This window comes from Tiliqua scincoides, chromosome 3 (genome assembly GCF_035046505.1).
Source record: "Tiliqua scincoides isolate rTilSci1 chromosome 3, rTilSci1.hap2, whole genome shotgun sequence".
NCBI classification, from domain to species: Eukaryota; Metazoa; Chordata; class Lepidosauria; order Squamata; family Scincidae; genus Tiliqua; species Tiliqua scincoides.
The window spans coordinates 163530233-163555331 of NC_089823.1; the positions used below are offsets into that span (position 1 = coordinate 163530233).

A 25099-nucleotide genomic window follows, 5' to 3' on the forward strand; every position below is an offset into this window, starting at 1 on the left:
TATTTTGATGTCTTAATTATGCTTAAGTGACTTGTGTGTTTAATGTGATGAGTGTTATGCTTCTGTACACATTAAAATACATTATAAATGTTTTCTGAGATGCTAATCTATGGATGGTGATTTTTGTTTAATTTTTAAAACTCCTGTCTTTATAACAAATATTTGGAGTATATATCAATAAATGTCCTACTCTAGTGGCAGGTTTATGATATCCATTAATTGGGTTGTTCATAACCATGCTCTCTCACGGATGCATAAAGCACATGTATACACGTAAGTGGCATTCACTGATCGAAGTTTGCCCTGTTATTTTTCACTTGAAGGTATTTTTTTTCCAGACTTTCTATTCACACATGGAATGTAACTTCTGAACTTGGAACTTAAGAATCTGTTACAATAATAATGTGCTTCAGGTATACTTGAAAGATCACAAAAACTGCAGCAGCAGAGTACTGATCACACATGTCATTTTGCCTACTCAAGTTGGAAAAATCCCCTCTCCATTTTACTGATACATATAGAAAAATGCACATATAGCACTACATATTCACATAGTATTTACATCGATTGTTGCATGCAACTGTATTCATTTTCTTACTACACCTGTACATATTAAAATACCATGACTGATGCAACCCTTTGATCTTACTCTTTCTACTCACATGTTTCACATGGAAACAGGGATGCAATCCAAAAAGTAGACCAAGGTAACATCTAAATGGGCATGGAAAAGGTCTATTAAGAATTTGGACATAAATCCATACATATTTACTATATTCCATTTACTATTGGAATTAAACATGGCAGAAACATGAGAGAAGATGAATAATTTCTTCACTTCAGCATCTGCTGTTGCACCACTCTAAAGGGTGTATATGTGACAATATTTAGAGCAAATATCTGTAGTCTTTTCTGTTATTGCCAGAGGAACATTGGTCATAAATTTGTTTACTGACTTATGAGCAATAGAATGTAGTAAAACCTGGTTTGAAGCCTTTCAACACCTGTTTGCATTCTTGTAGACTAAGAAAGAGTTCTTTCCTGCAAGGTAAGGATAGAAGAAATTTTTGTGGATTTTTTTTCCTTTAAGGACGTCCATCTTGTTCAAGTAAGGTAAGGTACATCAGTGCAGTGTAGGTAATGGTTTTACCTGAAGGAATGGACATGAAAGGTGGGATTAAATCCATGTATAAGGAGGAACATGGAATTTCTTTTACATACTACATCCCCCCCAGGTGCCACAGGATAGGCCATAGTTACTCTTTGTATGTGCTTTTTCGATGAATACTTCTCATGAGGCAGGAGTATTCTAATTACTTGAGGGTAAACTAAAACTGGAAGAGTGTTTTTTTAAAGTGCTTCATCTGAAACAGCAGTGTGCTAGTTGTCCTGCAGCATTGGAGGCGTTAGCTGAAATTGTAGTGATCACCAAGGCCTTCCTGTAGCTGAACTGTGAGAAGAAAAATGATTTATTAGCTCACAGTCAACTATAGAACTTGAACCTACACAATCATCCTTCCTTCATAACTACATGTCTAAACTGTGATTATGCTGTTTTGTTCCGGTGCAAGGAAAGAAATGTGCTACTGTGTTGGCTGGTGTTTCATAGAAACATGAACAAGAGGCAGTCATTCAAAAGCCACAAGCTCTTCAGTAGTTTTTAGTGCTATTTGCCTGCTTTGGTGTGGGAGAATCTTGGGCAATAAAGGGATGGGTAGAAAAGAAGCAGATAACTTCAAAACCGTTATGTGTATATTAGAAAAAACACAAATGTTTAGCTTTAGGTTTTGCATAAGGGACCAACTAGATGTGGTGATGGCAGAACATTTTCAAAATCTGTCTGCTGTATTACATCAAAATCAAGAGCCAGGGTTCTCAGTTTTAAGAGCAAGACCAAAGCGTAGGTAAGAAGTGCAATTCTCTTCTATGACATACCTACAGACTGTTCCACAATACCATTTTTTCTCAGCGATGTTTTCTTCTGTTATCAGAAACCAGTTGAGAAAGTACTTAAGAAGAGAAGCTACAAAGAAGTGATTGCCAGGGGAAGGGTTCTGCACTCCTCACTCTTCTTGCTGTTTGAATTATGCTCCCACTTTTCTATGTGGTACTCCAAAACTTAATAGAGTTAATTTACCTCTTTTACTGGGCGCAATTGTGGAGTTAGTGCATTTCTATGTGTCTCTTTGTATGTGTGCAAAGTCACTAAGCAAGATGGTTTACTTGAAGATTAAATTCCCAGAACTTTCCATAAGCAAGGAATGGTAGCTATGTTAAGATAGTATTTCCTTGAAACAGAAGGTAACTATTTCTAAATATTGTAGAGAAAGAAAGTAAATATGCCATGCAGCCATAAGTATTCATAATTTGAAGGCAGTGCTTTGCTTAGCCCAGATAATTAAAACCTATAAAATAGGTTTTTCTAAAAACCTAAACCTATAACCTATTTATAAAATAGGTTTTTAGATTGTGAGCCCTTTTGGGGCAGGGAGCCATTAGTTGTTTGTTTGATTTTCTCTGTAAACCGCTTTGTGAACTTTTCGTTGAAAAGCAGTATATAAATACTGTTAATAATAATAATAAATAATAATAATATAAAATAGTAATATGAGATCAACAAGATGGGCTGTAATTGATCAGTTAAAATCTCATCAGAGCTTTTTGCTACTGTTTAGGTAAGTAAAGTAGCACTGATTTTGTTGTTGGTGTCACAGATCATTACAGAAGGAAATGGCCTTCCAGTTTGTGCTATCATGCCTCCTTTTTGCCTGTCTTTTATGCATGTGTAAGGTGTTGGTGGCACATCTGGCAAAAAGTATCCACTGGTATCTCACTAATGTGCTGCATTTCCGGAGCAATTTTCGGAGTCAGCTGGGGTGGAGACTCAGTTGTACGATTGTGATGCTATGCTGCAATAGTATCATTTGTGCAATTTTTTGCCAGAAAAAATTAGTCACAGGTTCATTAGTATTAAAAATTCATTCTATTTAAGCAACAACATTTCATAATCCAGGAAGAAAGAAATTCAAAATATATTTTGAATTTGTAAGCATATTAGTACTTTTTATTAGATTTAGTAAGCAAAATGTTCATGTTCATAGAAAATGTTCATGTTCATTCCTTTAAAATCAGTTCAAAAACTAGGATATATATGAGATTTTTATCTAAAACCTATTGTTAAAATACAGCCATAAACCAAGATGTCACTGGTTAGGGCTCAGTTAATTGTAATGGTGTCTGCAGGTTATTCACAGAGTGGAGTCATAAAAATAAGAATAAAAGGAAAGTAATTTGCAATAAATGTATTCAGCTTTTTGAAGTATGAGGGTAGGTGAAATGGATTTCCTCACCTGAAGATATCTGTGAGTTTTCAAAGTAGATCAGCAAGCATAATATGAAACTCTGTAAAACATATACCCATAGAAGTCTTGAGTTGTTGGAATAGGTTTTACAACTGAAGTGAAATACTTGGAATATCAATTAAGACAGACTGCATTCCAAGGCCCTACAGGAATTAGGAGGACAGAATGGAAGAGTGGCCATCTCTTTTGGCCCGTCACTGCTCTTGATTCCTATGTCTTCAACATTATAGTCCTCCTTTTCAACTCCAGTCTCTTAGGTAAGGAAGCTTTCAGTAAAATAGACATCTTCATTTGCTAATTTTTAAAATGGTTGGTATTCTTCTGCCACTTTTTAAATTGCTAGGTGAATAAAGCACTGAAATTGCCTGCTATGCTTGGATCATGCATTGCATATGAATGTCAGAGAACAGTAGATAATAAAATAAAGGTTTCCAAATGCAGCTCCTCATGTCTTAAAATTTCTTTGTACCTTGTCTTTATAAAGTTCTTGGTATATACTCTGGATGACCAGATGTCATAACTGCAAAAGAGGGCAGTGCACCCCAAAATGTAGGACATACAAGAAAAATGTAGGGCATGACTAAATTAAAGCTAAAAACACTCATATTTATTTCATGTGGTTAATTTAAGCACTCTATTACTTATTAAATTTAAAACTCTATTGCATATAATTTATTACATAGAGTTTATTACAAGAATGTTATGCACAGCCTGTAGGGGCCCCTAACACGGAAAAGGAGGACATGTAAGTTCTTTTCCAGGTCACGAGGCTAAAAAAAGGGACATGTCCTGGAAAAAGAGGACATCTGGTCACCCTGTATATACTGAATGAATTTTAATTATTTTAATGTGTGGATGCAACCTGAGAAAATGAGCGTTATAACTTGGCATCACCCAATGCAGGTGACTAGCAGAAGATGGAGTAACTTTCAGACAAACTTTATACAGTGAATGATTCATGTATGGAATTGACTGCCACAAATGGTGATTGACAGCTTGACTTTAAAAAAGGATTGGATAAATTCATGTAGGATAGCTTATCAATAGTTATTGAGCATGATAGCTAAATGGAACATCTCTGTACAGATGTGATCTACCTCTGAATACCAGTTGCAGAAGGCAAATGGGGAGAGCCATCATTTTCATTATGGATTTTGGTTAGTTGTTTGTGGTTTTTTTAATGCAAAGTTCCTGAAGTGACAGTTGGCAGGTAAATGCAATATGAATGAAAATATAATTACTTTGTATGGAAAACTTCTGAAGCAGTATGCATTTAAGAATATATATTCCCTTTTGTGTATCATATATATATAGGTCCTTGTAAAGCAACTAAATGGATAATTATCTTGGAGAGATTATGGTAGGGATGGGGATTCTTTGAAAATGTGTATGTATATTACATATGTTAGGAGAAGGCGTTTAGGCCACTTACTCTGCCTTTTCCATCTTAATATTATAAATATGTATAGCTAGAGGTGTTTGAAAATGTTGATGGTTTTACTCAGAAGTAAGTCCATTGTGTTCAGTAAGACATATTCCTATCCTACTCACCAAAAACAAATGCCTCTATTTATAGCTAGTGAAAATGGTGACTTTTGAAACCTCAGCTATATAGCCTGACAAGTGAGTCGTTCACTCAGTTCTGGTCTCTACAAGGGAGAGAAATGTAGTGTAGTGGCTAAGAGACTGAACTGTAAAGCTGCTCAGATAGCACTACCACTACAAATTCATGAGGAAATCTTGAGTCTCTATTTTTCTTCCCATCCTACCCTTCCTCTGCAAACAAGAAAACAGACCTGACTTACTGCTAGTTAAGGTTAGTGAAGCATTCCTGTTGCAGGGGATAAAACAGGAGTTGGACCAGAATTCAAATCTTTATTAAGCCATTGATCTTATTTGCTCACAGTGGGCTAGTTGCCCATTCTCAGCCAAGTCTATCTCCTAGAGTTGTTCTCATAATTAGGACAACCACATGCTCTTTTGAGCTCTGTGAAAGTTTGATGGTGATAATTACCATTATCATAAATGTCAGTACCATTTCAAGCATTTAAGAAAATATGCATGTCTTTTGCAGTCCATGCCAGAAGTCCTTGTATATTACTTGTGGTCGGCATCTGGATAAGATGGAAACACAGTGCCCAGACCAAAGGTTTCTCTCTGCACTGATATTATACAGCCAATTGTGGCATTTTGTCTAGGCAAGGCAACGCTCCATCTAATCCTGGGGTGTCAAACCCGTTTCATATGGTGGGCCAAACTGCATTCATGGTTCCTGCTGAGGGCCGGAAGTAACATCATTATGCAGATGATGGCCAGAAATAAGCACTTTGTTCTCTTATAGAAACTCATTAGCTGCATATGACAGAAGAGAAAATGTGCAAATTTTGCTCCTAATTTCAAGATATGAGAGAGTCCAATTATAACGGGACAAATAGCTTCCTGGGGCCGCATCCAACCCATGGGCCTTATGTTTGACACACCTGCTAGAGTTCTAAGTATTTCAAAAGCTGAGCATCAACTGGTAGAATTGTGCTATTGTCAAATACATCTGGTAAAAAAATTCCTCTAAAACCAATAAAATTTAAATCAATTATATGAATTTAGGGGTAATTGTGTAATTCCCCTGTTACCGAACACTTCAATTGTGTTTGCCTTAATACTTGTAAATATAATCATAAAATTTCACCTTGATTGAAGATCTGTTTTGGTAGAATACAGTATTTACCCTCTAATATCTGTAACATGGGTTTTGGGATTAAAGCAAAACTAAGGGTTCCTATAGTTTACAGTGTGATCATAGGTTTTAATAGTCTGCCTTGCCTTTTTCAGCAATATGTGATAGATGTCAGGTGCTTCACAGTAATTTGGGCAACAACCTCTTTATATAACTGGGGCAATTGCAATGCAACATGTTTGCTCCCCGCTCCTTGTATTTTAATGTGACCTTGATTTCTTTGGTAATCTGTGTGGATATGTGGACACTTTTGTCTTGAGGTTGGATTTGATGATGTACTGCTACCTTCCAAGACAGTGATAAGACTACTCTTAAGGAGCTTATTCCAATACTGCTCATGGCACTGTGAGCATTAGTCACTTATTCATGGATGCTATTCAAGTAGTTGCCTTTGTTTTGTTATAACATTCGTATTTCCTATAGTTATAGTACATTGCATTTGGAAGACAAGCTGTTTCTGATTCTGCTCTGCTACTTGTTCTATTGCTCTCAAGATTATTGGAACTTCTGACCAATTTGAGGTTTATGTATTTTGTGCATTTTGCAGTAAAGAAGTGAGTGGAGTAAGGGTTGAGAAGTGTTTGAATTATTTAGTGATGACTATGTAACAGTTCTCTTATATTTTGTTTGTTTGTTTTCCCCTAGGACCGGAATCGGCCCTATGATACTTTTAACTTGCACTCTTTGGAAAACTCATTAATGGATATGATAAGGACTGATCATGAGCCTCTTAAAGGTAAACACTACCCTCCCAGTGGCCCACCAATGAGTTTCGCTGATATAATGTGGAGGAATCATTTTACAGGTTAGGAATATTCATATGTTCATACTTGCTTTAAAAGACAAACAGCTTTTTGCTCCTCTGACTTTTGTTATACTTTTTTTTTTTTACTGGCAAAAAGTTGCTAAATGTTTACTGTTACTCTTTGGCTTTATAACCTCAATTAACGATGGTAAAAAGTAAGTATGCAGTATGGTGGTTATTGCAATCGTGTGTTTAATATTTCTGTGGATGCTCCTTTTTTCCTGTTATAAAAATCTTAGGCTTTCCATCTTTCATTTAGGGAAACATACAAAATTGAGAATCCATCCATTTTCTCCTAATTTGAAATTGTAATACTTAGGTTTTAATATTTTGAAATTATTAAATATTTACTCAGAATTATCATTTTTCCTATGCAGATGCAAGATGTAGGACTCTCATGGTTGGGATTTGAGGGAAGAGAAGGGTTACATCCTTTAAAAATGCTTTGCTTGGTGGATGTTATGAAATATTGATGATCTTTTCAGCAGAGCAGACTGTTCTTTCAGCTTCAGCAATAAAGATTAAACTACTTCTAGCACTCATCAGAAACCATATGACTGAATGATTTTGGCAGCTTTTAGTTAAATAATTCATACTAATGTCTACTACCACATCAATCTCTTAAATTTTCAGTTAAATATGTGGTATTGCCCTCAGGAATTATTAACTTTAAGGACAGGGCAATGAAATTGGTTTCAACAAATGTTCAAAAAACACATTTTTGAATTGCTTATCAACGTTGTGGATCAAAGATAGGGCTGACTTGGTAGACTATATATTGCATACTTCTGCTTTCAAAACACTTTTGACTAAGTCCCTCTTCAAAAGCTCTTGAGTAAATTTAGCAGTCATGGGATAAGAGGATGGGTCCTTTCTTGGACTAGAAACTGGTTAAAGACTAGGAAGCAGAGAAGAGGAATAAATTGACTATTTGTACAGAGTTTTAATTTGTTCATAAGTGAATTATAGTTTAAGGATAAGCAGTGAGGTGGCCAAATTTTCTGGACGACAACATATTATTCAGCATGGTATATACTAAAACATATTGTGAAAAACTCCAAAATATATCTTAGAACTGTATGAATAAGTAACACAACAGCAAATTTGGTTCAGTGTAAGTAAAGGTAAAGTGATGTACATTGGGGCAAATAATCCTAACTTCGTGTGTACACTGAATGAGATCTAAGCTGGTTAGCTAGAAAAGTGACCTTGGGTTGTAGTAGACAGCTCAGTTAAAATGTTGACCTATTGTGCAGGAGCTCTGAAAAGGTCAAGTAGGAGTGAAGATAAAAACTAACAATATTATCCCCTTATATAATCTGTGGTGCAGCTACACGTGAAATAATACATATGACTAGTCGCTGCTTTTCTCAAATAATATTGTAGAGCTGGATAAATTGGTAAGTGAAAGAATCAGTAGCCTAATTAAGCATCTCCCCCTTGAGGAAAACGGGTGTTTGGGTTCTTTTAGTTTAGAAACAAGGTGACGAATGGATGGGGAGGGAGTCATGAGAGAGATTTATGAAAAGATGGGTGATTTGGAGAAAGCAGTTTCTCTCCGTCATAACATTGGAACTCTGCATCATCCAGTGAAACTGATTGACAGAAGAATCAGGACAGACAAAAGGAAGCACTTCATATGGCTTTTGTATTGGTATTGGCAACCTTCAGTCTCGAAAGACTATGGTATCGCGCTCTGAAAGGTGGTTCTGGCACAGCGTCTAGTGTGACTGAAAAGGCCAATCCGGGAGTGACAATCCCTTCCACACCGGGAGCAAGTGCAGTCTGTCCCTGGTCTGTCTCCCTGGCTATGGGCCTTCCTTCTTTGCCTCTTTGCCTCAGACTGTTGGCAAAGTGTCTCTTCAAACTGGGAAAGGCCATGCTGCACAGCCTGCCTCCAAGCGGGCCGCTCAGAGGCCAGGGTTTCCCACTTGTTGAGGTCCATCCCTAAGGCCTTCAGATCCCTCTTGCAGATGTCCTTGTATCGCAGCTGTGGTCTACCTGTAGGGCGCTTTCCTTGCACGAGTTCTCCATAGAGGAGATCCTTTGGGATCCGGCCATCATCCATTCTCACGACATGACCAAGCCAACGCAGACGTCTCTGTTTCAGCAGTGAATACATGCTAGGGATTCCAGCACGTTCCAGGACTGTGTTGTTTGGAACTTTGTCCTGCCAGGTGATGCCGAGGATGCGTCGGAGGCAGCGCATGTGGAAAGCGCTCAGTTTCCTCTCCTGTTGTGAGCGAAGAGTCCATGACTCGCTGCAGTACAGAAGTGTACTCAGGACGCAAGCTCTGTAGACCTGGATCTTGGTATGTTCCGTCAGCTTCTTGTTGGACCAGACTCTCTTTGTGAGTCTGGAAAACGTGGTAGCTGCTTTACCGATGCGCTTGTTTAGCTCGGTATCGAGAGAATGAGTGTCGGAGATCGTTGAGCCAAGGTACACAAAGTCATGGACAACCTCCAGTTCATGCTCAGAGATTGTAATGCAGGGAGGTGAGTCCACATCCTGAACCATGACCTGTGTTTTCTTCAGGCTGATTGTCAGTCCAAAATCTTGGCAGGCCTTGCTAAAACGATCCATGAGCTGCTGGAGATCTTTGGCAGAGTGGGTAGTGACAGCTGCATCGTCGGCAAAGAGGAAGTCACGCAGACATTTCAGCTGGACTTTGGATTTTGCTCTCAGTCTGGAGAGGTTGAAGAGCTTTCCGTCTGATCTGGTCCGGAGATAGATGCCTTCTGTTGCAGTTCCAAAGGCCTGCTTCAGCAGGACAGCGAAGAAAATCCCAAACAAGGTTGGTGCAAGAACACAACCCTGCTTCACTCCGCTTCGGATGTCAAAAGGGTCTGATGTGGAGCCATCGAAGACAACAGTCCCCTTCATGTCCTTGTGGAAAGATCTGATGATGCTGAGGAGCCTGGGTGGACATCCAATCTTGGGGAGAATCTTGAAGAGGCCGTCTCTGCTGACCAGGTCGAAAGCCTTTGTGAGATCTATGAAGGCTATAAAGAGTGGCTGTCGTTGTTCCCTGCATTTCTCCTGCAGTTGTCTAAGGGAGAATACCATATCAGTGGTGGACCTGTTGGCTCGGAATCCACACTGCGATTCTGGATAGACGCTCTCTGCAAGTACCTGGAGCCTCTTTAGTACAACTCGGGCAAACAGCTTTCCTACAACGCTAAGGAGAGAGATGCCGCGGTAGTTGTTGCAGTCACCCCTGTCACCTTTGTTCTTGTACAGCGTGATGATGTTTGCATCCCTCATGTCTTGAGGTACTCCACCTTCTCTCCAGCAGAGACAGAGGATTTCATGCAGCTCAGTGACGATGATTTCTTTGCAGCATTTTAGGACTTCAGCAGGGATGCTATCTTTTCCAGGTGCCTTGCCAAAGGCAAGGGAGTCCAGGGCCACGTGAAGTTCTTCTAGGGTTGGTTCACTGTCAAGCTCTTCCAGCACAGGCAGGCACTCAATGTTGTTCAGTGCTTCTTCGGTGACTACATTTTCTCTGGAATATAGCTCAGAGTAGTGCTGCACCCAGCGTTCCATCTGCTGCGCCCGATCCTGGATGACCTCGCCTGTGGCAGACTTCAGAGGGGCAATTTTCTTCTGTGTTGGACCTAGGGCCTGCTTGATACCATCATACATCCCCTTGATGTTGCCCGTGTCAGCTGCTATCTGTATCTCGGAACAGAGCTGGAGCCAGTAGTCGTTAGCACATCTCCTGGCAGTCTGTTGGACTTTGCTGCGAGCAGTTCAGAGGACCTGCAGGTTGCGCTCACTGGGACAGGCCTTGTATGCTGCTTGAGCTCTCCTCTTTTCCTCAATGACTGGTGTCAACTCCTCAGAGTGGGCTTCAAACCAGTCTGCCGCCTTGTTGGTCTTCTTGCCGAATATGGACAAGGCGGTGTTGTAAACGGTATTCTTGAAATGTTCCCATCTGTTGGATGCGTTTGCGTCGGCCGGGCCTGGAAGAGATTCCTCAAGCGCTTGTGCAAATTCCTCCACTTTTCTCTGATCCCGGGTCTTGCTGGTATCAATGCGAGGTCTTCCTTCCTTTTTCGTGTGATACAGTCGCTTTGTTTGCAGTTTCACTCTGCTGCACACCAGGGAGTGGTCAGTGTCGCAGGCAGCACCATGATAACTGCGTGTGATCTTGATGCTGGGAAGGCTGGAGCGTCTGGTGAGGATCTGGTCGAGCTGGTGCCAGTGCTTTGATCTTGGATGTCTCCAAGAGACTCTATGTTGGGGCTTTGTGTTGAAGAACGTGTTGCTGACACAGAGACCGTGATGACAGCAAAACTCTAGCAGGCGTTGGCCATTTTCGTTCATCCTCCCAGTGCCAAACTGACCTAAGCAAGTGGGCCATGAACTGTTATCAGCACCAACTCTAGCATTGAAATCGCCGAGGATGAACAATGGCTCTTTTACAGGGATTTTCTTGACAGTGGTGGCCAGGTCATCATAGAATTTGTCTTTGGCTTCTGCCGGAGACGACAGAGTCGGTGCATAAGCACTGATGAGAGTGATAGGTCCTGCTGATGACTGGAGCTGCAGGGACAAAATTCTTTCACTTCCCTTCACTTTATATGGCTTATAATAGTGGAATTAATTGTCTCAGGATGTGGTGATGGTCACTAACTCAGAGAGCTTCAAAAGGGGATTAGATAAATTTGTGGAAGGCAAAGTCTACAATGGCTACTAGTCATGATGTATGCTGTCATGATTTATACATGTATGCTGCCTCCAGTTTCAGAAACAGAATAATAGACTTTTTTTTAATCTAGCAGGACTCCTATGTCTAGTTTCTAGTTATATTGGGAGTCTGACTGCCCAGAGACTGTCTGGGAGACCTGATCCATCACTAGTTCTGACAGGAGTTTAAGCAAGATTTGTGAGATATACAGGATGTATATGAGATCATATCAAAACAAGTGATTGTAGGGAAGGTGAAAGTTGGGCAAGGGAGCATAGGGACCTGATTCTGAGAGCAGTGCGTAAGTAGTTGCTGTTTTCTGTTTGTGGTTACCAAGTGAATGCTAATGACTTCACCTGCACCTGAACAAAGGCTTCTGTGAGAGTTCATGAGTTTTGGGGTGACTCTTTTAATTGAGGTGAACTGTTTCTTGATCTGGAATACAATTTCTGTTTTAAAGGTTTTGTATTCTTTGTTGCAAAGCACTCCATAGTACATCCCAGTCCTGCATAGGATTGGGTTATTAGGTGTGTCTTTTTAGATAGAATGTTGGCTTGCCAGCTGGCAGTGTGACAAGTTTTTAGTACCTATTCTTCGAAGCGCCCAGATTTCTAGTGCCTTCAGGCTATGGTGCATGAGTTTAGAGCAGATTTTTCTGAGCATGTAGGAAGATGAAACCCAAATTTAAATGCTCAGAGAGAGTCTCCACTCAAGTGTTAGAAGAATTACCCTGGTCTCTTAACTGTTCTTAGTCTTATAAGAAGAAATGTATAGGAAGCTGCACTGGATGCCAAAATGCATTAATGTTTAGGACCTTCCTCTGGCCTTTTAGTTGTTTTTGTCCAATCTTCAGCTGCTTGGTCCAACTCACATCAAGCATCTTATATATTGTGATAAATGCAGAAGTCTAGAGATAGTCAGTTAACCAGCAGACCATCAGGATATTTTATGACACATGTACTTGCTGAATTTTATTGTTTAGGCCTACGGTTTTCAAACTGTCCGGGAGTTTGAAACCTGCAGTAAGTCTTCGCAGGGGCGGGTGGGGGAGGCGGCAGGGGGAAGGCAGCGATGCAATCCCTAGGATCGCATCACTCAGGGGGCTGCAGGGACTGGGGTGCATTCTCCAGTCCCTGCAGCAGCCGTCCCTGTGTGCGGGGAGCCCTCTGCGAGCACCTGCAGGGCACCCCAGGTCAGGGAAAGGGAGAGTGGGGTGATCGCGCTCTGCTTCCACTCTCCACTCCACTGTCCCTTTCCCTGACCTGGCGCGCTCTGCAGGTGCTCACACAGGGCTTCTCCGCACACAGGGATGGCTGCTGCAGGGACTGATGAGTGCATCCCAGTCCCTGCAGCCCCGTCAGAAGGGAAAGCAGAGCAATCATGCTCCACTTCCGGTTTTGCAGAGCCGGGTGCAATCGCTCTGCTTTCACTTTTCCTGACCTGGGGAGCCCTGCTGAAGATTGTGCAGGGCTCCCCACACCCCCAGGAGGCTGCAGGAGGCTTGGGCAAGTGCACCCAAGCCCCTGCAGCCCCCCTGAGTGGCGCAACCCTGTAGATCGTGCCGCTGCCTTCCCCCTGTCTGCTGGCTGCTCCCGCCCCTTAAGGGGGCAGAGGCCAGGACCCACAGGCTGGGGCATCTCAACACCCAAGTTTAAATACCACTGGTTTAGACAATAGAAGTACAAGTACATTCTGAAGTAATCATCTTCTTGCAGTAGAAGGCATTCAATAACGTTGGTTATTAATATGGATTAAACTACTAAGTCTACTTGAAAATAGCATTACATTGGAAAAATACCTCCTTATTAAATTCCAGGTATAAGAGTCTGGCAGGTAGCTTTGGCAGAAAAGCTTACTTCTGAGATTTGGTTTTGCTAAGAGTTAAGCCAAACTAGATATGTTACGTGACTCATGGTTTCCTTTCTTATCTTTTGTGACTAAAAGTGCTTTGGTAACAAGTCCAGCTAGCCAGCACCTGTCATTATGGGATTATATTTTTAGGCAAGCACCTGTCAATTAAAAAAAAATCAATTCTTTATGTGATGTAAAGTCATATTACATATTAAAGTCATGTTACATTAATAGTAAAGTTAATGATGGATCTGGGCATACAGACATCAACAGTACTGAAATTTTTGAGAACACTGCTGTCTTTGAACTCTTAGAATTCTGTTTTCAATGGTGCTGAGTAGCTTCCCCCATGTGTGAATATCTCAACAATGCCTCACTTTTAAGAATAATCAATCTTGGTTTGGAACTCAATTCTGGCAACTTTATGGTTTGGTTCCTTAAAACTTAGAAAGACTAGAGAAATATCATTGCTGTTCCATTTGTAGATGTCTACAAAAACACCTACCAAGCTATTTTTGCATCTTGACAATGTATAGTGTCTGTAATCTAAAAGTCAAAGGCTTGTGGGATTTTTCACATTTTTCTTTGAAGAACATACCTTCAGGCCATAACTCAAACACTTTGTTGATCAGAGCAGCTTTTGAAGCTTCATGCAGTTGCAATTGTAGTCTGCCATCATGGAATTGAGGGAAGGGAGTGCTAATTCACAAACACAAATGCTAAATGCCTTTGATTGTGGATGCATGATTATCTGGATACTGGCCCATATACTGGGACTCATCAGCCTGGGAAGGCAGCTCATCTGAGAGAAGGAAAACTCTGATCCCAAACCTCCACTGCCTTGTGGCTACATCCAGTTATGGAAAAGGCTTCAGGAGTCAACCTCGAGGAAAAATCTGGAGCCAGAGTCCCTGAGGCAGTTCATGGCTGAACACAGTCACGTTCTGACAACTCCTGCAACACCGCTGGAACCAACCGTATTGGCCTCTGCCTTTCCATTGGACCATTTCAGCGATGTGGAGAGGGGGGATTTGCTGCATGGGTAACAGCCTATCCTCCATACCTACTTTACCCAGGCTTCATGCACTGGAGAGGACACTCTGTTCCAGAACCACTGTTCAGAGCGTGACACCATAGTCTTCCAAGACTGAAGGATGCCAACAACAAGGCCCATATAACCAAGCTGATACAGCCAATGCGTTCATTATTACATGGTGTTTTTCCCTTTGGGAATGCATTAATCACTTGCAGACTTCCATGCGTTATTTAAATGTGACTTATGGTAGTAAATAAGCTGAATGACATCTCAGATGAGAAATGTTTTTGTGCCCCTACCTTAACTTGTTAAGTATCTGAATACATAACTTTTTGCTGCATTTCTAGCCCTATTCACAACTTTGATGCACAAGCTGCATGATCTAGACATGTCCTATAAGATAAGCTTGAACAGGTGGAGTAAATCATGCTATATGGAGCAAATAAAACACATGATTTCCTCAGATGTTATAGAAGTTTTTAAATTTAAGAATATTTGAAATGCCTGATGTCCCTCAAGCCCAGTGTATCAAACATTTGTCTAGATGGCCTGTGCTTGAATCCAGCTCTAGGTAAGCATTGCCACTTTTAAAAGACAGTTTCAGTGAATGCTAAATAGTGTTAAAATACAATTTAAAATCTTTTAAACATTAAAAGCATTTTTTTTTAAATGTGCCTTAACTTTTTTCCAAAGGTACCTCCTCTGGGAGCTCATACCAGAGCTTCAGATCAACAATTTCCTCTTAACTGCCAATGATCTAGTTCTAGTTGAGTAAGACTTTCCTACCTGAATTTAAAGAGCAGATGGGGGACATGTTGGAAAAGAAACTATTTAACAATTGCAGGTCCTAGATAATTAAGACGGGGGGAGGGGGGAAATCCCATTAAAATACAAATCAAGATCTGTCAATCTAATACTAATTTATTGTAAGGTGATTCACGAAACAGGAATCCCACAATAGCATAAGCAACTTTATGTGCTGTTCTCTATCAGAATGTTATATTATGTAAGTTTGTCTTATTTTCCTTCTTTCCCCTTTCTTCATCCATGGTTATTTGTTCTTTCTCATTTCCCATAACCTAAGGTTATAATCTTATAGCTGTTTTTTTTCTTTTATGTAGCATATTCAGGTAGAGCCTGTTTATCCACGGATTTTACATCTACAGATCTGGCTCAACACGGGTTCCCTGGACCCACGTTGGGCCAGACTCAGGCCCCCACTGAACCCTCCGAAAGGAGCTGGAGCTATGCTCCGGTCCCCACCACAGGGCTTTCTGAAGCCCACAGAGGCACTGGGTAGAGGTGCGCTGCATCTACAGGCTTCAGAAAGCCCTCTGGAGGGGACCGGAGGGTGGAGTGCCAAAGGGACCAATTGCAAATTTGATTAGCCATGAATTTTGGCATCTGTAGGGGGTCCAAGAACAGATCCCCTGCGGATACCCGCTGCAGTACTTTTGGATGTTGTTGTGGAGTTTCTTCTGTAAAACTTCTGTAGAGAAGGTGAATACATTTTTTTTGTACCGTAGACATAAGGTAGATTCCTGTACCTACACTGACTGATGTTAACACTGTTACTTTAAAAGTGATCCAAGAGGCATTCAAGAAATTACAGCTAAATGTCAGCTAAATGTCTATTCCAGTAAACTGGTGGATAGCATAGTTGAAGATAAAATGATTAAGCATGTAGAAAAACATGCTTTACTGAAGGAGAATCAGCATGATTTCAGCAAAGGTAACTAATATTCTTAAGGTATTTGACAATATCCCCAGACGTGAGGATTGAAGTGATCCTGTTGACATTGTATACTTGGACTTTCAAAAACATTTTGACAAAGTCCTTTACTAGTCTCTTGTGTAAGTAGATTTAAGATAGGAGGATATGTTCTTTTATGAGTTGATAAGGTCCCCTCAGGATTGATCTTGGAACTAGTGCTTTTTAATTAGAGGTGAACAGCAAAGTAGTCAAGTTTGTACAGGACATCAAACTCTTCAGCGTTCTTTAGATTATGTGGCATGAATGACTGAGGCAAGATCTATGCCAATGCTAGGCAAACAGGGCTAAGATTGTTGTTGACAACATTGTAGAAGTCTGTTACCACACCTTAGGAACGGGCCCACTCATGTACCCCAACCACTGGTTGTCATGCACTTAGTGCATTGTTCTGTAAATTACATGCCCATTTTAAAAGCTAAAGTAACTTCAAGAATCAACAAACATTTCTCAGTTGCCAGCACAGCAGCTGCCTTGCCTAGTTTGAGAAATGCAGACCAGATGGACACACGACAAGCTCATATGCTCAAAATATTTAAAAGCAGAAAACAATTTTTAGGGGCAAGGGAACTTGCCTTAAAATATATTTGCGTATTATAAGTTGGGTAAGTTGGCCTTATGAGCCTGATATTTTTTGAATTGTGGTGATATCAGCAGACAGAACAAGATTATACACAGTACACATTCCAGGTGCCAAAAGCAGGAGTCCCATGCTGTCTTCTTTCCTGCTATCAAACAGTAAAGCAGTGGTTCTCAAACTTTTTAGCACCGGGACATACTTTTTAGAATGACAATCTGTCAGGACCCTCCGGAAGTGATGTCATGAACCTGGAAGTGATGTCATGGCCAGAAGTGACATCAAGCAGAAAATTTTAATATTCCATATGACAAAATCAAATCAATTAAGTAAACTAACAGTTTACAGTAAGTTTAAGTTTAAAAACTTATTTAAAATAAAGAGAATTCCCAACCCTCCCAAGCAGTTTCTATCTGTTTAAAAAAATACCTAAACATCCAAAAGGCTGCAATCCTATCCACACTTACTCAGGAGTAAGCCCCATTGACTGTCATTGTTAAAAGCAAGTACACAGTAGCCTGATAAATTTACAGATCTGTAACATTTCTCCAAATGCACTTACATTCCAAGGAAGCTTCAAGTCTAATATACTAAAAATAAAATACTTATTGAAATGAATGGGGACCCACCTGATATTGGCTTACGACCCACCTGGTGGATCCTGATCCACAGTCTGAGAAGCATTGCACTAAGGAAATGTGATTACATTATACTGAGCAGTGGTGTAGCTAAGGGGGTGCAGGGGGTAGCAGTTGCACTGGACATCAAGCATTAGGGGGGCAACAAGCTGAGCTTGACACTAGTGACCAAAATTGTGAAAATCTTGGTATGTATGAATAATACCATCATGTTATATATCATTGGAAAGGTAACTTAATGCAGAATTCAATGAAACAAACCACATTAGAATAGCTGTATTCTATCAAAAGTTATGGCCAATTAACCAGAAAATGAAAACACAACTGCCTTGTGGAACAAAAAGTAGATTTGCTTAACTCCAAACTGACCTATGAGAATGACTGTTCTGAGTGCCAATGAGATGTTGTTATGATGCAGCATGGAACCAATAACTTTTTATTTATTCACTTAATTAAATTTGATTTTGTCATACAAAACCTTCTTTGATCCCAGGTAGCAGATATATGCCTTAGCTATTCCATTGACTGGGGGGAGATAGCAGAGCAAGTGGGTGGTGAGCTGCTAGGGGCAGGAGGTGGGCTCCTCCCAATTTTCACTTTTTTAAAAACCCAGAAGTGATGTCACTTCCAGTTGTGACATCACTTCCGGGGCAACACTTTGAACTTGGCACCGGGCTACATGATCATTAGCTACGCCACTGATACTGAGAGTTTCCCATGATTGACTTCTTTGGCTACCATTTGCTGTAGCAGGGAAACCCTCAGTTTTGCATGCCATGAATTTGTCTGGGTTTGGTAATACAGGCCTACAAAACTGAGGGTCAGAAAAGTTTTTCCCAAGCTTTATGGTGGTTTGATATGAATTTGGGGTACCGATTCCAAAAATGGCATCCATTTTGCCCTATCATGTCTAGTTTTGGAGATATCATATAGCCTCTTCAGTAAATGGCTATTCACTGAAGAGGCTATGCCGTGTCTCCAAAACTAGACGTGATAGGGCAAAACAGATGCCATTTTTGGAATCAGCACCCCAAATATGCCGAGGAATTGGTGTAACGTTTAAGAAAGCAAAATGTTTGTTGGCCTGTGTAACCAACCACTGTTGTATTGCTAAATTTTGTAACTACTTGACTTGAAATAGAAACCTGTTCAGCTTGTAATGACTGGCTATATTACAAACTGAGCAGTATTTTTCCTTGCAGTAAACCTTGTAGGTTAAATCCCAAGTTACTAGATCTGAACAAGCAGGATTTTCATCGCATCCACCTGTTTTATTTCTCCATGACTGACAAAAGATTGATATTATCACTACAGTCTGAAGAAAAGCAAAGACTATTCAGTTATACACTTCTGTTCATTTAACTTTCTCATTAGCCTATGGAATCTCCCTGAATTAGTTCCCTGGCAGTTCTTCATTTTACTAGGGACCAAAGTCCCTAGCTCCTGGAAGTCCCTCTGAGTTAAGCAATTACATGGAAAAAGATTTTCCTTTTCCCTGCTCTTGACTTGTAGAAAACATACATCTTTTAAAAAATAAAATTTTACAAAACATCTTTATATGAACTAAAAGTAATTGAGAAACATTAATATTTAACAGACTGAGAAAAGAGTAAATAAAGGTGAAACGTTCCTAGATTCTGATCCACCATTACTTACATGTACTCTGTCAAGTAGTAAGTGACAGAAATCTAAAGTGGTTTTTATATAATTTTCTGCTTCTCTATCTGGGTTGAAATTTCATCTCCCAAATTTCAGCTTAGAGACTGCTGTTGTCATGCTGAATAACTCCAAAGGATAAGCAAACTGCACACTGAAAACAATTAAAAAAACTTACTGACATTACCTGTGGAATAGATGAACTCCATTTTACCGAACCAAAGTCGTTCAATTTTGCACATGTATGGTCAGCACACTCAGGGCCCAATCCTATTCAACTTTCCAGTGGTCATGTAGCCATGCCAACTGGATGTGTGCTGCATCCTGGGGTGGGAAGGCACTGAGTCAGTCATGAAGGCCTCCTCAAGATGGGGGAAGTTTTGTTCCATTACCTTGGGGCTACACTGCAGTTGCATTGGGGCTGGAAAGTTGGATAGGATTGGGCCCTCAGTGCCCAAAGCCAGCTGCTTTGCAACCACACATGCAAAAATTTTAATGTTAAGTTTCTAAGCTTTGCTAAAACGCCCTTGAATTTCTGTAAACTATATGACTGGACCACTGGACAAAGCAGCCTTTTGTTGGTTGACTGACCCAACTAGAGGAGAAAATTTATTATCTTTATATTCCTGCAAAATATTTTGTGGTTCCCCCCCCCCCACATCTAAAATTTAATTATTAAGAACATTTATATACAGCTTTAAAAAAAGTTTACAGGTTGACTATACTCTTTTTTTCCCCTGGGTGTTCCCTGAGAGAGTTCATAATTGCTAAACCAATTCCAAATCATGCCACTGGGAACTTGTTTAGCTCTGCTTTCTTGCTTCCTGGCTCATAAAGTGTGCTTTTTCTGTACCCACTGCCAGGTGTATGTGAAGGTTTGCAGGGAGCAGTAATGGTCAGGATGTGTATTTGTAGTAATGCCTTCTTGTCTACCCAGGATGCTGTTGTGACTTCCCAGCACAAGAAGAGACACTGTGCCATTTTTGTTTCACTTTATGTGTGTTTCTAACTGCTTTTTGAAATTAGTTATTGTTCTGGCGGATGCTAGTTAAGGCTTTCTTGCTGGTTGTCAGAATTAAATTTCTGATTGCCTCTAATGTCCATATGTGCTTAACATGATGATATTACATGTTCTTAACGCTGGATTTTATCTAGAAATGAGGGGATGCACGGCTGTTGCTCTCAGGGGCAGTCACACATTCTCCGTATCGTCTAGTTCCATTTTCAGTACCTTAATGCACAATACACTGAAAACATATATCCAGAAGACTATAAGATTAACACAGCAATCCTGCGCACACTTTCTTGGGAGTTAGACTCTCTGATCACAATAGGATTGACTTCTTAGTAAATGTGAATAGGATTGAGCTGTAGGTGAGATTTCCAGGTAGGACTTTGGAGCCAAGATTTGAAGTTGCTTCAACTGCTTTTACCTGATCCCATACATGAAGTTATTTCTGGGATTCTTGACCAGGTTTTTCAGATAAAAGGAATGTGTGTATGCCTCTGCTACTGCCTGAAGCAGCAAAACCAACTTTGTAAGTGCAGAGTCTCTGTTCTGCTTGCCTAGATTCTGGTTTGAACTATTGCAGTATTGCATTAAAATTAGCATATGAGAGAATGTGAAAATTGAGTAAAGTGTACATGAACTCACACGTGATGTTATAATTATAGAAGCAAGAAGCCTTTCAACCATAAGGAATACCCACATAACTTGTCAATATTTTTTTACACTCCTGCTGAGAGCTTTTCTTATGTAATACCAGAGTATCACTCCAATAAAAGTAATGAAAACATACTGAGCTGCAGCAGGTTGGTGGTGCCCCTAGATCAGCTTTAAAACAGTTTTAAAACAAATGACTAGTGATGTCACTGAGATTCCTGTTTCGTGACTTGGAAATACAAGTCTTGGGGGTCAAACTACACACTGCAGGAAGTGTGCTTTCATTTTTGCATTTTTAGCAGTAAGTAGCAGTTGGATCAGGGGCTCCTATAGACTGGTACTTGAGTGGGACCCTGCAACCCTATCTCCACTACAGGCCCAAATTTGATTGCCCCCACTATCACAGCTGCTATTTGACAAGGGGAAAAGTATCACTGCTGCAATGGGAGGATTGTTGCCTTGACAAATAAGAGCAGTGGAAGCCCCTAATCTGGATCAGAATGGTGGTGTGGTTAAGTTTCAAACCTTCCTTCTTTGCTAAGCATATTTTTCCTAAAACGTAGTTTGATTCTCAGTAGCTTATAATATTCATGTTCAAGTACAAGGTGAGCATAATGGAGAATAAGTTTCAAACCTTCCTTCTTTGCTAAGCATATTTTTCCTAAAACGTAGTTTGATTCTCAGTAGCTTATAATATTCATGTTCAAGTACAAGGTGAGCTAAACTGGAGAATAATAATTCCATTCCTCCCTTTCCAAGTTAGTCCATAATTGTCTAAATCATCTTTCCTCCTTCCCCCTTCTGGACTACTGCTGCTGATCTAGTACTGGTATCAAGCAAGAAGAAGAGGGCTCCCCCTGTCCCTGGCATGATGCTATGTAGTATGCTGGTTGCAAGAAGACCTGGGAAAGAGCTTTTCAAGGGCTATTGGGACATATTTGTTAGGAAAATTCTGGTGAACCTTTACATCATTTCAGTTATTAATGGTTTTGCTCAGTGCTATTGATGCTGCTGCAATGATGCTGTTTAAGCAGGTGTTTGCTTTCTAACCCAGCTACATTTATTGAGAACCAAACAGCTGAAGCGTACTGTGGTAAAGATATGGTTAACAAGTGAAAGAAATTCAGTCCCTGTAGGAATGCACAGTCTCTAACCCAAATCCAGTCAACTGAGGTCACGTGTCTGGAATTACACAGTTGATTGCTAACCCTTTTTGGCTCAGTGCCGCTGGGACTGCTGCTGGAAAGACAAAAACTAAAAGGGCACTGTGCACTTCAATATATTTATGTCATGTGTTTTGAAGTCTTTCTGCTTATGCTGTAATTTCATTTATAAAGAATAAATTGTCTCTTATGGCACTTTTGGATAAGTTTTAAAATAGTTTTTAAAGGACTTTGTGTTATGGCACTGTTGCCTGCATGTTGGAATTTGAAATCCATCCAATCTTGTATACCTTTCTAAAAATCTGTTTCCATGACTGTTTTTCTTAAATATAATATTCAAGAACAGCCGGCCATCCTCTCAACTTCCATTTTGTAGTTCTGCCATTCCATGCCATGATTATACAAACTAATGTAGTAACTACAGAGGTTTTTTTGAATAGCTGCTGTACTGGTTGAGCCTTTGTAATGTAAGAGTTACATTACATGTTTACTAGATAATTTTTAGAATTGAGACTCTTGCACACAGTTGACTAGTATTTAAACTTGGTATTCTTTAGGTGTTAGAGACTGATACAGAAGGCAACATAACCATTCGTTTGAAAACTTAAGGTTGTGTGCTACATTAGTCTGTTAAAATACTTGAGAACGATTGATGCAGGAGGTGTGGTCTGGAGGTTGAGTTGTTGCCTTGCCTAAAAAGAGCTAAGCAGGATCAGTTGCTTGGATGGGAGACCAAGGCTGCTGTCTGTACAGAGGAGTGGAGTGTGAGAAATGGAGGAGTCATCTGGCAAAAAAACCCAGGTAACATCTTTCAGAAGTTGGCAGTGACATAGGAAGTGTGTGCTGGGTTGTTCAGCGCTGCTTAGGGTCCATGCATGGCCATCCTCCTCCCTGGACAGCTGTATGTGGATCCCAGAGCAGCACTGCATGGTCCAGCATGGAGGCCAGATGAATCTGGAAGAGCCGTCCAGCAGGTGCAGGTGCTTGTGCCTCTTTGACAAGCTGGTGAGAGAGCGTGCAAACAGCTCCTGTAGTTGCCAGTCAGCTCCAGAAGGCTTCACTGCACCAAGTGAGGCCTCATTTGCCTCCAGTCCACTTGAGGCACAAGAGTTGGGTGACCCAGAAGTGTTTGGCATGCAGGCGCAGCCCAGAAGGCGTGGGGCGGCCCATGGGGATTATGGTTGCACTGGGTACCACGCCCCTGGAAGCTGGTCTGAAGCTTGGTTTGCAACTGCCTGCGAGAGCTTAGACAGTGCAAGAGCCAGCAGTCAGAATGCCAACTGCACTTTGAAGGGAAACACCTGGAGAAATGGAGGTTCTATTAGATTGTCTCATGGAATAATACATGCACTGTAAAAATCTCACGAAACCGAAAGTGGATTGTGATTGCTATTTCTGGTGATTCTGAAGATTGGGGAGCCCTGCCAGAGGCATCTGTGGGCTCTTCACATTCTCCTCCAAAGGCTGTTAAGTACCAAAAAAAACCCTTTCATCCTTGGCAATGGTGCAATTCAGGCAATTATATTACTGCCTTGGCCCCTCCCCCACAACTGCTTTCTAGGAGAAAAAGCTTCAGGTATACCTGTGACATTTTTCTCATCATACGGGATATTTTAAGCAGAAGAAGCTTTGATGGTTAACTTTCTTTCTGAAGCATAGTAACAGAATGTGATTGTACATGAGAGAAGGTGCCTTCTTTGACACCCACTTCAGTATAAAAATTTAGGCTTGTAATTGTGAACTTTTAGTTGAAAAGCTGTATATAAATACTGTTAATCATCATCATCATCATCATCTTGCCACTTGTACTGAGTAAAAGTTGCCTCTAGACCAGCAGTCTCCAAAGTGGAGACCGCTATGCGCCAGCAAAGGCTTCCCCATCTTGAACAGCGCTTACTGTTTTGCTGGGGAGCCTCTGCAAATTGCCCCTGTCCATTTTCCAGTCTTTGCTGTGTCCAGCTGCTTCTGCCTGGAAATCCAGGCACAAAGCCTGCTGGGGTGTTGGAAAACAGAAGCAGGTAGATGCAACAAAGATCGGGGACGCACGGAGGTGCTTTGTGGCGGCTCCCCCATAGAATGGTAAGTGCCATTCGTGCAGGGGAAGGCTTAGGCAGAGGCACCGGATCTGGCCTGCATGCCGGAATCTGGAGAGCCCTGCTCCAGACAACTGATATGCTTCTGAATCACTGAAGGCCAAACTGCATGGCACAACAAACCTATAATATGGATCTGTGTGGGTTTTTAAGAAAGTAAATAGCACACCAGAGGGAGTCTGCAGACTGTGGTGAGGGGCTTTAGCTCTTTAGCTGCCCTGTGCTATTTTTATTTGAAAAACACTTTTCATTGGTTTTCAGTAAATAAAAGTAGTGTGCAGGAATGGGCATGATTGGGGTAGGAACCGTGGCAGGGGCAAAGAGCTAAAGTTCCCCAACCGCCACTATTTCAGGCCCCATCTAGCATACTAATTACCTAAAACTAACAAAAACAAGGAGCCACATTGTTCATTTTTAATGTGTTTGGCCCCAAGAAAGCAAACAGATGCAGTGCGATAGGCATGGCTCTGCTGTGCTTTCCCATCCTAAGTAACCTAGCATCACACTGTGCTTGTGTTCTGTCTACTGTGCCTTCTTTCTTGGCAGAAAAAATGATGAGTGCTGGGTTGAATGGGGAGGAGGAGTTAGGAGTTAAGAATGGCATTATAATTTGCCAATTGAACAAACAACACAAATTTTAAAATGTTATATCTAAAGTTGTTTCCTCCACTTTGGCACATGAAGCTAATAATGCCAATTGGAAAGCACCTTTCTTTTAGTTTGTACTCTAGTTGTCTTAAAATGTGCAAATTCTGAGGTAAAATTGGGCCATTTTTTAGGTTTTTTCTTAATTTTCTGATGTATGTTCACTGTCTTTTGAGTTTTCATGTGATTGGAAAAGACTGGAAAACATTTTTGGGTACAGTTACAATAAGACCAGAATGCAGTCTGATTTTTATATATTCTTGATAAATTTTTAAACTGTGATTTCTAATTCTGTAACTTTCTCAATCAAAAGGTACTTAATTTGTAATTCTTTCACCGAAGAAGCTTAAGATAGAAATTAAGCTGTTTCCTATATAGTTTTTTAAGACTGCAATTCAGTGCATACTAAGT

The 25099-nt window shown here is 40.6% G+C and overlaps 1 protein-coding gene across 4 annotated transcripts in view; it reads left to right on the top strand.

The window, feature by feature from the left end:
- Positions 1-25099, top strand: part of CPEB3 (cytoplasmic polyadenylation element binding protein 3) — a 93959-nt gene that overhangs the window by 21081 nt on the left and 47779 nt on the right. For 3 of the 4 annotated variants that reach the window (XM_066620849.1, XM_066620848.1, XM_066620850.1), the window contains exon 3: positions 6742-6901. In XM_066620849.1, coding sequence (XP_066476946.1) covers positions 6742-6901 — 160 coding nt within the window. The remainder of the gene's footprint in view (positions 1-6741; positions 6902-25099) is intronic. The other variant, XM_066620851.1, reaches the window with a different exon arrangement.